Genomic DNA, 15,392 nt, shown 5'->3' on the forward strand with positions numbered 1-15,392 from the left:
TGCCTCACCCAGAAAGAGCGCAATGATGGTGCCAACTTGGGCCAGTGAAGCAACGTCCTCCACAACTAGACTGAAGAACAAAAGGACAGTAGCTTGTCTGTTCCCCTTCCCCCAATTCCCTAGTGCTGTTCCCATCCCCCAATTCCCCAATAAAAATCTTAAAAAAAAAATCTTGCTAAATAAAAGGCAAATATGATCATATCACTCATTACCTTATAATCCTTAATGGATCTGTGAATATCACAAAACTTTCAGAATTGGTAAAAATTCAAACCTGAACTTTCCATGAGAAAAAAAGTAAGATTGGCATTATTTTCCATTTTGCATAAAAAATGGATCCCTACCATCTTAGAGGAAATCCAAAAACTACTGGCTGTATCATTCAGGGTTTTTTAGGACCTGGTTTCCGCTCACTGTTCCAATCTAATTGCATCCTAAGCTATAATTCATTGATCAAGTATTTATATTTCCCAGATTCGGTCATGCTATTGTTCAACTTTATCCCCTTGTCTCATTACATACATATTCTGCCTAGAAGGTCCCTCCTCACTTACTACATGGCAAACATCCATTGATCTTTGAGAATTCATTTCAAGTAAGCCTCCTCTCATGTATGGTCTTCCACAGGTACAACTGACCTGTACCCCAATCCTATATGGACTTCTTCACAATAACTATAATAATGTATTGACTGTTTTCACCTTCTCATCTACTATGTCTACTAGAGAAAAAACTCATTATGGACAGGACCTTACCAGGTTTTATATTCCTAGCATCTAGAATGTGCTCAGAGCATAGCAAGCATTCAAAAACTATTCTCTGAATGAATAAGTAAATAAACTGGAACATGCTTATCATACTTCACCATCTGGCTAATTTTTTTAAGATTCAATTTCACACTGGCTCTTGTGGGATACCTTCTCTGAGCCCTCAAGGGTGGGTTGAGTCCTCCTCTGAGCTCCCACAGCAGTCTGCATTGTACTAATCACACAACATTATAATCGTCATCTTTCTTGTGTTTCTCCTATACTAGTTTGTAAACTTCCTTGAGAGCAGATGTCTATCATCTATCTCAAGTGCCTAACATACCGCCGGGCACACAGTAGGTATTCAATACAAGTTTCCTAAGTAAATGAAAAGCTCTATTTTGGTATTAAATCCCAGAGTCCTTACAATTTGCTCAAAATACCAGTTTACATTTTAGGGTTCCCAAGATAACTTTCAAGCTTTTTTGCATCTTTTCATTACTCAACCCAACCTGGGTGCCTCAGGATTAGAAACAGTGGTAGGGGACACTGGTTGGCAAATAGAACAATTTCTGAAAATAAGCAGGGGCAGAGAAAGGCAAAGTAAGAAGGGATGAGCCTCTGCAAGCAAAGATATTAAAAATCAATACAAAAGGCATGAGATTAGGCACCAGCAGAAATAATGACACATGAAAATCATTCTTCTACAATAATCATTATGTAACAAAATAGTGGAAGGTATTTTTACATACTCCAGTATTATTAAAGAGAGTAACTCTTACGTGCCAAGCACTGTGCTAATACTTATATGCATTGTCACTTACGGCCCCTAATAACTTCACGAGGCGGTTACTATTGGTGGTAACCATCCTCCAGGAGAACCCCTGATCTCTGTGTCCTGGTATCACACCTTTATTTGGTCCCCTACTCTGTGACTGGTCTGTTACTGACAGGCTGTGGCAGAAGCAAGGCATGTCACTTCTGAGATGAGGTTAAAGGACATTGTGGTTTCCATCTTGGTTGCTCATTTTCTCTCAGATCACCCGCTCTGGGGGAAGCCAGCTGCAATGTCAGCAGCAGCTCTAAGAAAGGCTCATGCAGTGAGGAACTCAGGCCTCTTGCCAGCAGCCACATGAGTGAGGTTGGAAAGCAGATCCTCCAACCCCAACTGAAGCCTTCAGAGGGCCTCAGCCCTAGCCAACAGCTTGACTGCGACCTCACGAAAGATCCTGAGAACCACCCAGCTCAGCCACCCCAGATTCATGACTTTCAAAATTGTATGAGATAATAAATGTTTGCTTGTCTTCAGCTGCTAAACACTGGGGTAATGTGTCACACAGCAATAGATAAGTAATACACTAATATTACCCCCATTTGATAGATGAAGACACTTGGACTCAGAGACCTTAAGTTACTTGCCCAAACTACACAGAGCTGGAATTCAAACTGATATCTGAAACTCCAAAAGCTCAAATTCTCAGCCCCTCTGCTATACCGCCTCATCTATATGCTCAATCTTGCGTTATCCCACATTACTTTTTCCAATTAAACAAATATCTACAGTGTACCTGACATTAAAAATGCACCGTACTGTAGGTAATCTGCTAGATGCTACCACAGGTAGAGGGAGGGGCCGAATAGAATATATTATTCTCAAGGATTTCATTCTATAACAATTTAACAAGCACCTAATTAATTGTTCGCAAGTACCTATCAACTTTCAAGTGATCTGCGAGAGCCATCTAGTGTCAAGTCTGTGTAACTGCAATCTGCACCGATAGTTGGACACAAGTTATGTCACAATTTATGTTTTATGAATCCTACAAATTTAAAAGAATGTAAAACACAATGTACTCACTATGTGCACAAAACGAGAAGTAATTCCAGTCTTACTTTACATTTATTCTGAAAATTGTCTTGAATTCCTTTCAATCCTGAAGGATATAAGGTACTCACTGTATGAAACTGAGACTTTAAATTCTCTATATCGATGTTTTCGTCACTTCAGGTATTTCCTTTTTTGATTTCTAAAAAATCTACATACCTCAAGCATGGCAAGGGAAAAATCAGTAAATGATCCTCATCAAATAGTTGATCCTCATTAATTCAAAGACTTCCTATTTGCAAATCCACCTACTTCATAAAATTTAGTTGTAACCCCCAAATCAATACTCGCAACATATGTGGACATATGTAGAGAAGAAAAACACCCGAATCACCTTACAAACACTTTACCAGCTGAGGTTGAACACAGTGACGCTCTGCTTTCTTACTGCAGCTTTTACAATGTAAGCAAGTGGGCTTTTGCCTGTCAATTTAGTGACATGTTTTTCACATTTTTGTGGCAATTCTGCTGTTTTAAAATGGTCCCCAAACATCGTACTGAAGAGCTCTCTAGTGTTCCAAGTGCAAGAAGAGCCTTACAGAAAAAATATGTGCTAGATAAGCTTAATTCAGGCATGAGTTATAGTGCTGTTGGCCCTGAGTTCAATGTTAATGAATCAACAATATAAATTAAATGTGTCTTTAAATGGACACACACATAAAATGAGGCTATATAAATGATCAACTGGCAAAAATTTTATGATCAGAGATTCATAGGAACCTAATCCTGTATTTTCCCTCAGAGACTCTATAGAACATAAGTATTACAGATAACAATAATCAACTATATGTGCTAGTGACTGGTATTTTCTATTCTATTCTTATTCCTAAAGTGTTACAGCAGAAAGTGTAGGTAATGAAGTTCTAAAATAGTCCAGAGTGCACTGAGAACTGAGTCAGAAATTCACATAGTGTAAAGAGTGAATTTCTACAGTATTAGCTATTATAATTTAACCTTGTCCTAAACAAGTTCTGTTATGATGGGCTAGTTATATTTTTTCTGTATATATTAAAACAACGATATCACCACTGAAAAACCTTTAAGTGTACATATGCATATTACCAACATTATCTCATGCACCACCCACCCAGCGGTTCATGTGCCAACACTGATAAATGAATCACACTCAGGGAAACACTGCTATATGTACCCCAGAAAAAGCTGTTACCAAACTTTCCAGTTACAAAGACCCTTTTTAATAAAAAAATTTTGCAAGTTTCCACCTGAAAATAGTTATGCTTTTCTCAATTCAGATTAGGAACACTACTATAGATTATAACACAAAACAGAATACAGCATTCATGTATGAAATGAAAACAGTACAAAGAAATGGGATTCAAACTGAATACTCTAATAGCTGATGCACCAAGAAGCAATATTTTGGTGTATACCTGCAACCATGTCATACCGCTGAGATAATGGCTTAAGAGCACATTTTTTATCCAAAGGCTCTGCATTAGCGACAGGCTGCTGCATGTAGACAGAATGTCCCATTAAGATGTTCTCTGCTGCTGCTGTCAACCTGGGTCTTTGTCCTTCGCTAAGTTCACCCACACTGCTTTCCAGGTCCTGGATAAAGCAGACACAATTGTTAAAACCATTATATTGCAATCAATTCAAAACAGGAAATATTTGTCAAATACCACTCATGATCCATACCACTTGACTACTTAAAGGTATTTCAGAAAGTGCTTATTATGCCACACGCACACTACATGAAGGGCAAGTTTAAAAAAGTTAGCTTAACGAGGCACCTCGCCATAGGCTTTCTTTTTCATATCTTATTTTTTTATGAAGTTAAATAACCATTATCTATTTTTTCAACCTTCAAATTAGATACCGATAAAACACAAGAAAAAATGTAAGACATTAAATGCCTCAGCATATTATTGTTCACAAAGCTTCAAATTAGAACAATAGAAAATTTACCTCTCATTCTTCATGAATAAAAATTGCCTAAATTGTTAGTGTAAACTTTATAATTAAACAACTGATGAGGAGGATATACCTTAAATAATATAAAGATTACCCCAATACAAATAATTACATTTTTTGTAAGTATGCAGGCTGAAGAAGACTACTTTAACTAATGTTTAATAAACTTCTTTCCCTGAGAAAGTACAAAAGTAAAAAAAGTACAAATATGTTTCTTTAACAAATATATGAAATAAAAAACTTTAAAAAAATTAAGACTTCTATTTTCTTTCTGTATGAAAAATTAGATACCTAATCATTACCACATTTTGTGACTTGCAGATATTTTAATTAATATGTTTACTAATCAAGAACTGAATAAAAATTCTAATATCCAAAAGCTCTCATGTTTCTCATTTAAAAGGAATTTCATTTCAACCAAGTGGGGGTCTTTTTACTAGAATATATGAAGAAATCACTACTGTAACATCTTCAATGGCTCTATTGACTACAAAATAAAATCTAACTTCTTAGCCCAGCTTTCAAGATTTTCTACAACTTGCCCTAATTCTTCTCTATACACTTCTAGCGCCCCTTACTCCCTAATCTGACTTTTCTTTAGGAATGCCAATTGCCTCAACATCCCTTAAAGAGAAAAAAATTGCTTTGCCATTAATATGAAATCCTTGGAAGCTCTTGGGCAAAGTTTAGAACAACAGCAGATACATTTTCTCTCAAAATCATATCCTGTATCGAGGGTCATCAAACTTCAAGCAGTTTTCCCTCTTAAGAGTCCATATAACACTTATAAATAAACACAGCTATTTGACCAGTTACTGCATGGTAATTGATTGAGCCCTTTTCTCACCACATGACTTTCAGTTACTTATAGGTAGGGGTCCTGTCCTCCGTCTCATTCATCCTTTTATCTTTTCCAAGGTTGTGTCTGGCATACAGTAAATGCTCATTAAATGGTTGTGGAAAGAAAGAAAGAATGAATGAATGAATGATTCTCATAAATCACTTAAAAGGGCTTGTTTTTGTCAACTGTAGAACAAGAGGGTTGGAATAAATGGCCCAAATTCCTTTCAGCTGTAAAACTCTATAGCTGTATAATTCCAGGTTAAAGTTACTACAAGGCTGAACCCTGAATAAGTTGAAGTATTAGCATGCTTTCACTGAAACTAGACATTTTTTTTTTCCTGTATGTAGGTCTAACCAAAAAAAAAAAAAATTAATTTCAAAAAGTACCTCTGAATGATAGACTGCTTGCTGTGAAACGAATGATTCCTGGTTTTGTTTCGCAAGAAGAGAAAGAATTGCATCTCCGTGAAACATTTTCTGGGGCATTCTAATCACTTGTCCTTCACTAGGAGGATCATCTTCCTAAATGAAACATCAAGACAATTAACACAACCAAAACTATATCAAACAATTGCAGTTTCTCAATTTATTATTAATAAAACTTAACAGTCATCATGAAAATGGTCATATTAGTACTTTATGGAAAGAAGACGGACTCTCTACTTTCATTTAGTTCTCATTTGACTATATTAAAAACCCTTTGCATTTGCCTCCAATATAAATAATAATATAAAGCAATTTGGTTACATTTAAACTGGAGTTATTATAAAAACATGAAAGTGAAACCCTCTGTCATGTGAATGAGTTACAATGATTCATAAATGTTTTCTATTTGGTTCATAGGGGTTCCAGCATCATACTGATGCAGTACACAAAGCCATGCCACAGCGGGCAACGAGGCAAAGCACTGTGTTAATGAGGCACCAGGGGCCGTAAGCAGAAAGGGGAACCTGCAGAAACATGTGAAGGCACCTGGAAGGCCTTCAACTGTCCCTGTGCCTTTGTCTGACCTCTGGTGCTGGCTAGGGAGCAGGTACCTGAAAGCTCTCACTGGAAGGCTCAGCCTAGGCTCTTGGTGCCTCAAAATAGAACTGCCCCCAAAATGAGGGACAGTGTGTGCCTAAGTGTCAGAGAAACTGGATTCCCTTGTAAATACAAGTATTAACAGAATTTTAAATTCCATTAACAGTTTTTTACTTAAGTATTTTATTTTTAATGAGATAAAGTTTCTTAAGTCTGGATTACAAGTCCTTATTCCCCAGCTGTCTATACGTAAATGTCTACTGGTATCTGACTTCAAGTTAGTCCCAGGTTTTAAAGATCATACTTCTGTATTTGACTTTATTATAAAGGTGTGGCATGTCTGATTTAGGCTTAGTAAAAATATCAAAATTAAAGAGTTTAGTTTCAAATGTAGAAAAATAAAGGTGTTGTAATTTAGCCCTGGTTCAGTTTAGCTATCCTGGTTCAGTTTAGCTATTTTCTTTGAACAAAGTTAAACATGCTTTGGAATCATAAAGTTCTAAGAGCGGATAAAGATGCCATAATGACATATTAAGTAGGCCAAATATTGTTAGTATAAAGCTTCTCTGAAAATAAAAACATCTCATTTATGCCTTCCCCCGTATTATTTTATAAATTAGATCTATGAAAATATATATGATAGGGCCGGCCGAGTGGCTCAGTTGGTTAAGAGCTTGCTCAAGAGTGCAAGCTTTAAGCAACAGTGGTTCGAGTCCCGGCCCAAGCTGAGCTGCCACTGAGCTGCCAACAGGTAGCAGGATGGCTCAGCTAAAAAAATAAATATCTATCTATCTATCTATCTATCTATCTATCTATCTATATATGACTTTTAAATGCCATTTTTTTCTTCCATAGAGCTATTGGGTTGTTGGAAAATTCATGAAGTATTTTTTCTATGTTTTTCGTTGCAAAAATGCATTATGACTTTTCCAACAACCCAATACATAATACCTAGAAGGAATTAGTGCCCCTGGGCCCTATTTCAGTTTGTTTTCTTTTTAAAGCCAGTGAATTCAATTATTTTTTAGCACAAAGAATTATAATCATGGTATAGAGAAAACACAAATATATTATAAAAGACTTGGTTTAAACAGCTGAGGTCCTGCCTGCAATATTATAAAGGTAACACACCAATTAACAATTTGCACTGAGCTAGACTTTCATCACCTAATTATAGTAACTGCATTTTTCAATTACTGGAGCCACAGAGATTAACAATTTTCTTTTCATTCTCACAATTATAATAAAGAGCTATGCAAGAAACTTTAAATTCCTTCATGATATTTTATTAAATTTTATATTTTTTACTCAAGTATTTGAGAAAAAATTCTGATCAATGGCAACAAGTTCATCAAGATATTCTTCATGTCAGAATTCAATGTGAACTCAGTCATTTCTTACCATTTCATGGGCATCATGCAGAGTACTGGATAAGCTATCGTTTAGGTTTGTCAGATACAGTCCATCTCCTAAAACTAGATATTAAAATGTAAAAATTTAGTAAATAATCTGACCATAAAGGCATAGAACATCAAATTTAAACTTATACCATAAAAATACTTCATAAATAATAAATCACAAGTTAATCTCACCAGGTTTTTTAAAGTACATTTTATAACAAAGGTGAATTTTTGTCTCACCTACCAGCTTGTCAGGAATTAAAAAGAACTATAAACATCACCTGTAACTATAAAATTGAGAAAGAAGCATTCCTATATACTATTGATGTGATTAAAAACTGATTAACCTTTCTGGAGAGCACATTGGCAATATAACGCTATTTTAAAGGTGTGTACTCTGACTCAGCAACTCCACTTCTAGGCATGTATTCTAAGGAAGTTATGAGATATGTGCACAAAGGTATATTTATGTGCAAGAATGGTCATTGGAGTCTAGTATGGAAACAATGCAAACAACCCAAATGCCCACCACTATGGCACTGTTTTAATAGACTACACAGACTAAAAAAAAAAGAGGTGAAGCTCTATATATTAGTATACAAAGATGTCCCCAATATACTATTAGGTTAAAAAAAATCAGGTTTGAAAATAATATATATAGTATGATCTTATTTTTAAAGGTAAAAATACATGCACATACAAATGTGTTTAGGTGTCTATATATATCTATATATGCATAGAAAAGACTGGAAGATAAAACCCCAAACTATTCTTGAGGGTAAGACTTCTGAGGGAAATACTACTTTCTGAGCTTAGCCCAGAATAGTTAACTTGCAGAGCCCATATTCTTGCCTACTAGACCAGGAGTCGGCAAACTGCGGCTCGCGAGCCACATGCGGCTCTTTGGGTACGTACATGTGTCTCTGAAGTAAAATTGAAAATGAAAATAAAACTATCAGAGTTTCATTTATAAAATTTTTAAAGGATATTATTCACATAATGGTGATTTCATTTGTTTTATGGCTCTCAAATAATTTTTAAATTGTTGTGAGGGACAGGATTGGCTCTTCTGTCTCAAAAGTTTGCTGACCCCTGTACTAGACCATGTTAAGTCTTAAAACTTAAGTAAAAATGCTTTTTTTTGTATGTTGAACATGTATTACAATTACTTGGTGATGTGACAAAGTAAAAACACTTTAAACAGAAAAATATTACTTAGGAATTATCAAAATCTAAGTATTACTTAGGAATTATCAGAATCTAACCAGTGAAATCAACTGATAAAAGTTAACTTACTCTTTGAAGTCACTTTCTGACCACAGTCAAACAAAATCTCTCCTTCAGAGATGGGTCTATCGAAAGTTTCAGTTTCAGTGACAGTAACGCTCAAGCTGCTCTCCGTTGCTGAGGAACCAGAACTTGGCATCTGTGTAGGGGAAGGGGTCTTGGTACTGGCAGGAAGCGGCATCAAGGGAACTGGCTTTGGAGGTGCAGGTTGAGCAGGGAAATCCATGCTCTCAGGTTCTTCATCCTTGGCCACAGACATTACACTAAGAAGAAAAAGACATATTTTGAACTTAATCAGGTCACTGAAAGCCTACGTTAATTTTGATATTCAAAAACAGACTCAAAGGTACTATGTCTCCTTCAGCAAAGTATTTCTATAATCTGCACTACAATAATTACTTAACAAAATTTATTTTCCCCAAATTGTTTTCATGCCTTAATCACAGACCATCTTGAAAGTTCTACCATCCACAAATTAAATCTACACGGGGATATATGGTGCTGTAAAAGTCCACTGATCATGGTAAATGAAGATTCACACTGAGAAGGCAGCTTTTTCTATTTTATTAACAATATAATAGATATCTTTATCTTAATTTGTTCCCAAGAAAATCTGTCTAAAGAAAAAAGGTTTGAAGGTATAAATAAATGTGGCAAAATTTTAAAAACTTAAAATTTATGAAACTTCTTTCTACTAAAGTATAAAGTAGCTTGTGATTTATAAATCTTCGTTTATCATTTCTGATGTTTTCAATGGGTCACATAAGTCAACTTCAGATGACATGCACAGTTACTAAAAGTAAATATGTTATCTTTACATAGCTCTCGGGTGAAGTTCTTCTTGAAATGAGGTAGGATTCTCTTCTTCCAATGGCAGGTCATCATCACCCCACGGCTTGGGAAGCTCTTGGCTTGACATCTTCAATCGATCAATGGACATCTCTGACAAAGTTGGGGTAAGAGCTGCTGCAGGAGGAGGTGTAGTAGCAGGGGTAATTGTTGGAGTATTAACAAGTGTGATTGTAGGCATGTCATTTCCTACAGGTTTGTTTTTTTTTTAAAGAAAGAAAAGATAAAAAATAAAACAACTCCATAGGAAGGCAAGATATATTGTTTCAAAAATCCCATAACATTTTGGCATATAAATAATTAATAATAATGATGGCCACTAATAGAAAAATTTCCATATTGATTTAGCAAAATATAAGAAAATAACCTTGGAAAGACATCACTTTTAACACCAAAATGAACTTAAAGTAGTCTAAGTGTCTATGAGATTATATGATTATATATATATATTTTTTTTAATTTATTTCTTTTATTAGTTTCAGGTGTGCAAAACAATGTAATAGTTAGACATTTTTACCCCTCACACAGTGATAACCCCCCTCCCCAATCTACCTCTCTGACATTGTATGTAGCTGTTATAGTTCCACTGACTCTATTCCTTATGCTGTACTCCACATATTTTTAAATGTGGCAACAAATTCCATAGTTTCCATGTAGGGAAAAAATTATTTATTAAAACCTAGTAAGCAACAGGTAGATAAATGTATACTAATCTATAAAACATTTTATAAAAGAAACCATGACATTTAATAGTTGCTAAAATTAAAACTGAGTTATAGAAATAAGGTGTCTACCTTTTTCAGCAAATATTTCCTTCACAGGAAAAGCTACATTGTGATCTGACTCAGAGAGAGAAGAATCTGGAGTTTTTACCAACACCTGCTCCTTAGGAGGCGATGACGGTGAGCGAGGAGGGGTTGGCTGTGGAGTAGCCACTGGGGTACACACTCTTGCCTACAATAAATGAACAAAAACAGATAAATGGTGCTTATAATCACCCAAATAAAGGTAATTTGAAACCATAAAATGAGTTCATTCACAGATTACACAGAATTTAAATGGAGGGGTAAGAAATGGAGCCCCCAAACTTCTAAGCTATTAGTTTCAAGACTAGCCTGTAGAAAGCCTAGGGCAACTGAAATAGTTCTGCCTCTGAAATAAGGCCCCAAAGAAATCTAAGGTTGCCTCTGCTAGTGTGGAGAAGATTAAACAGACACAGGTGAAGATCAAACCCAAACATAACCGGGTATACCACGTAACAGAAAGGAAGCATTTTCATTAACTGACAAGATATCAAAAATCAGCCTTGAAGCACAAAAGAACAGAGCTTGTAAAAAGCAATGGAAGGATAAGAAGAAGTAGGGGGTGGTGAAATAAACTCAATATGGAGATAGAAAGTACTGGGGAAGAAAAGAGTAAACACTTTAAAATCAATGTGTTAAGTCATTGTAATCATTCAAATGATTCAAAATTTAAAACGTACTAAAGGATGATAGTGAAAATTAGGTCTCCTTTCTTACCCATGTCCTATCTATCCATTTCCTTTTCCCAGCGTTATCAAATATTATCTTGACTTCAGTCATTTCATATGCGTCGATTATCTATGGAATATGTTCCCATAAAGAGCTAATTGAATTTTTAATTTGAATACATAGTGCCAAATTTCCCTCTACAGGGCTGTGTTATTTTATACTAACACCAGAAGGTATGAGAATTCCTATTTCCCCAGGGGTTGCTGAACAACGGCATTATCAAACTTACAGAGTTCTACCAGTCCCGTCAGTAAAAATGGGATTATTTGAGTGATTTTTTTCTTAGTATCAGGGAGATGGACCATCTTTTTATATGTATGTGGGCCATTTGTATTTCTTTATGAATTGCAGATTGATACAAAATTTTAAAATCATGAAGATTAGTAGAAATTTTATGGCATTGCTTAATACTTAGCATATTCTTAGCCTTGGTTTGTTTTTTTGTGGTTTTTTTTTGCCTTGGTTTTTAAATGAAAGAAATACACTGTATTTTTTTTCTTGATTGTATCATGAGACTGCTGTTTTCAAATACACTACTACTTACTGACTCATCATCATGAGAGGATTTGAAGGTACCCCACTAGCATTGGTAATGGATAATGATGACAAACGTATTAGTTACTGAATATTTATCAAGTTCCAGGCACTAGGTTAAGCTCTTTTTATATATCATCTCATTGGATGTTTCAGAAAATCTTATGATAGCTAAGAAGATACAGTATCATAAAGATGTCAATTCTCCCCAAATTAAACCAATCAAAATTGGATTAATTTCCATAAAAATCCCAACAAAATCTTTTATGAAACTTGGAAACTAATTTTAAAAGATGTTTGGAATATGATAAGGCCAAGAAAAGACAGGACAATTCTGAAGAGAGAAACAAATGGCAGTGGGGAAGCGGAGCTTGCCCTCTTAGGTATTCAGTAAGCAGATTTTGGGAAAGCCAAGTTCATTTAAACTCTAAATATTTTTTCTCTATTTTACAGATGAGACTAAACTAACAGAGCTGAGGTTCAAATTTAGACCTTCCAAAGTCCATGCTCTTAACAATTACACACACTGCCTGTTGGGTTGTTGGAAAAGTCATGACGCATTTTTGCAACGGAAAACATGAAAAAAATACGTCATAACTTTTCCGACAACCCAATATTCATACTGATTTTTCTACAGTTTCTCATTCAGTCACCCTCATGTAAATATATGCAGTATATGGGCAGAAAACAAATTAAAGTTAGTTAGCATAGCCAATAACCCTGACAACATCTGCACTGCATGAGTTACCAATGACTTAATAAAGGGCAGACCAGAACTATGTAGTACTAAATCTCTGGCACACTAATCACATTACACCAATTACATTACACATTTGAATTTTATGGAAATTGCTGTAATTTTATATTTATGCCTCAAATGATTCAGTTTAATGTTTCACCTATATAAAATGATGTCATCGTCATCTACAGGATCAGAAGTGACTATGAATTTTTAAGCAGATAGTAACGTAGAGTACATTTTGGTTTTGCATCATTTTATGTTTCTATTGTGAGGGTTCAGAACAAGTCAACCCAAGATGTGTTTCTATAACATGCAGATTGTTTTGAGCTAAAGGCAACTTGAGCTGCAGGCTCAGGAGAAACTTCTGCCCCTCCCTTAACTACCTAGAAGAACTTGAATTAGGGGCCTTGCCCATGATAAGATGAGCAGAGGTAACCTACCTACATGGCAGGGCAAACTGCTGATTACTGAACACGTGCCCTCCCTGCAATGACCTTCCGAAGCCCCAAGCTGCATTTCCTCACCCCTGGCTCAGAATGTCGTATATGCCCATTCTCCCTTTCTGCCTCTGCAGCTCTCTCATGCATTCAGGGTCTCTGACTCTCTCATGTAGGTGGAGTCCCCATACATATGTATGTGTTAAGTTGGTTATTTTCTCATTAATCTATTTCATGTCTATTTGAATATTAGACCATCCAAAAGAACCTTGAGGGTAGAGGACAGTTTCTTCCTCCCCCACATGATAGTAGGTTAGAAACTCTATTTAAACAATAAGGCTCATTAAACAAACAACAAAAGTGCCTAAATTATATTTTCTTTTGCAGACTAAAGATATCATTTACATAATAACCAAATGCAACATGTGATCATTAACTATCTCTTGAATTTTTTTTAAAGCTATAAAGGATATTTTTTAAATAATTGGGAGAAATTCGAATGTGGACTCTGTATTACACAGTATTAAATATCAATGTTAAATTGTGGGGGTATAATAATGGTATTTTGGTTATGTAGGAAAGTATCTTATTCTTAGGAGATACTGCTGATTGTTTTATTTATTTATTTATTTATTTTATTTTTTTTTTAAGATTTTTATTGGGGAATTAGGGGGATAGGAACAGTGCTGGGGAATTGGGGGAAGGGGAACAGACAAGTTGCTGTCGTTTTGTTCTTCAATCTAGTTGTGGAGGATGTCGCTTCACTGGCCCAAGTTGGCACCATCATCGCGCTCTTCTCTGGCGAGGCAGATCAGTCGCCGGCTTCTGGACGGCCGCTCACTGCGGCTGCTGGCCGCTCATGCTGGCTGCTGGCTACACGGTAGCCCATGGCAACCCACTGCCACAGGGGCTGCAGCCTACGCCGTCGCCGGCGACTCCCGGCAGCCCAGCTTCAGGTTGAGCTGTTGTTCAGCATCTTAGCTGTAGAGGGCAGTGTCACTGGCCCTCATATATGGGATCCGAACCGGGGCCCTCTGGCATCCCAAGCGAGTTCTTAACCATCGTGCCACTCGGCCGGCCCCAATACTGCTGATTGTTTTAGAAGTACAGTGTCATGATAATCTGAAACTTTCAAAGGGTTTTTAAAGAAATATAATTACATAGAAAGACAGATAAAGTGTGCAAAAATATTATCAATTGGTAAACGCAGGTAAAGGGTATATGTTCATTGTCTCACACTTTTAACATTTCTATGGATATAAAAGTTTCAAAAGTGAAATGCTGAGGAAAATGTTCCTATAAATCATAACGACAAAGAATCAGTCTCCACCACAAACTATGACCTTATGATACCCAACTTAAAATCGGCCCATTTTACTGTTCTTTGATAAGTGTATCAAAAGTTCCCCAGGACCCCAAGTTATGAAAGGAGAGTCACGCCTACCGGCAAGTACGTTCTGCTTGTTGAAACATCCCCAGAAACACTTGTAGCAACAGGACCTTGCTTCTTCTCTTCTTTGTCACCCAGCATGACGGCAATGGTCTCAGCAAGAGCTTCGTTCACAAAATGACTAATCATGTCTGAATTCACAGGAACCCCAGCATCAACAAAAAGCTGGAGGGCACCATTGCTCGTTCCTTCCACTACAAAATGAAAGAACGTCAGAATAAGTGTGCAAGAAACACGCTTGCAATTCAAAACCCTAATTCTTAAAATTTTAGAGATGTGAACATATGTGTACAGGGGGTGGGAGGAGGAATACAAATGAAAATACAAAATCTACTTATTATGAAAGAGAATAAAATGATCATTTCCATAATGAACAACCACTCCAAACAAAGAAGGGAAGGAAAACATACAGATGAAAATTTATTTATCTGGCCTCTTCCCTACCACAGAGCTTTGTGATAAAAAAGATTTACATCCACACTAAATATTCTATCTGAAAACAATCCCATTTCTAAGAACTGGCAATAGGAATCCCTGTGATAGATCTTGGCCAAAACACAAGGACACAATGACAGTGGGGGAGAAATGGTAACTGCTTTATAAATATGAAGACAAACCTTCCTTCCTTATTAACATTACAGGTTAATCCTCTTCAAATGTTTATAATGCTTTAGGTGCTCAATATCAGAAGTTCTATAGGTATATTAATTTTCCAAATAGGTTATACTT

General features: G+C 36.0%; 1 protein-coding gene across 3 annotated transcripts in view; it reads right to left on the minus strand.

The window, feature by feature from the left end:
• Positions 1–15,392, minus strand: part of KIAA0586 (KIAA0586 ortholog) — a 93,834-nt gene that overhangs the window by 34,948 nt on the left and 43,494 nt on the right. For all 3 annotated transcript variants that reach the window (XM_019644743.1, XM_019644751.1, XM_019644732.1), the window contains exons 22-28: positions 14,658–14,857; positions 10,763–10,922; positions 9,938–10,157; positions 9,129–9,382; positions 7,834–7,907; positions 5,797–5,931; positions 4,023–4,200 (exon numbers count right to left, since the gene is read on the minus strand). In XM_019644743.1, coding sequence (XP_019500288.1) covers positions 4,023–4,200; positions 5,797–5,931; positions 7,834–7,907; positions 9,129–9,382; positions 9,938–10,157; positions 10,763–10,922; positions 14,658–14,857 — 1,221 coding nt within the window. The remainder of the gene's footprint in view (positions 1–4,022; positions 4,201–5,796; positions 5,932–7,833; positions 7,908–9,128; positions 9,383–9,937; positions 10,158–10,762; positions 10,923–14,657; positions 14,858–15,392) is intronic.

The sequence above is a fragment of the Hipposideros armiger genome, unplaced genomic scaffold, assembly GCF_001890085.2.
Source record: "Hipposideros armiger isolate ML-2016 unplaced genomic scaffold, ASM189008v1 scaffold_5, whole genome shotgun sequence".
Classification (NCBI taxonomy): domain Eukaryota; kingdom Metazoa; phylum Chordata; class Mammalia; order Chiroptera; family Hipposideridae; genus Hipposideros; species Hipposideros armiger.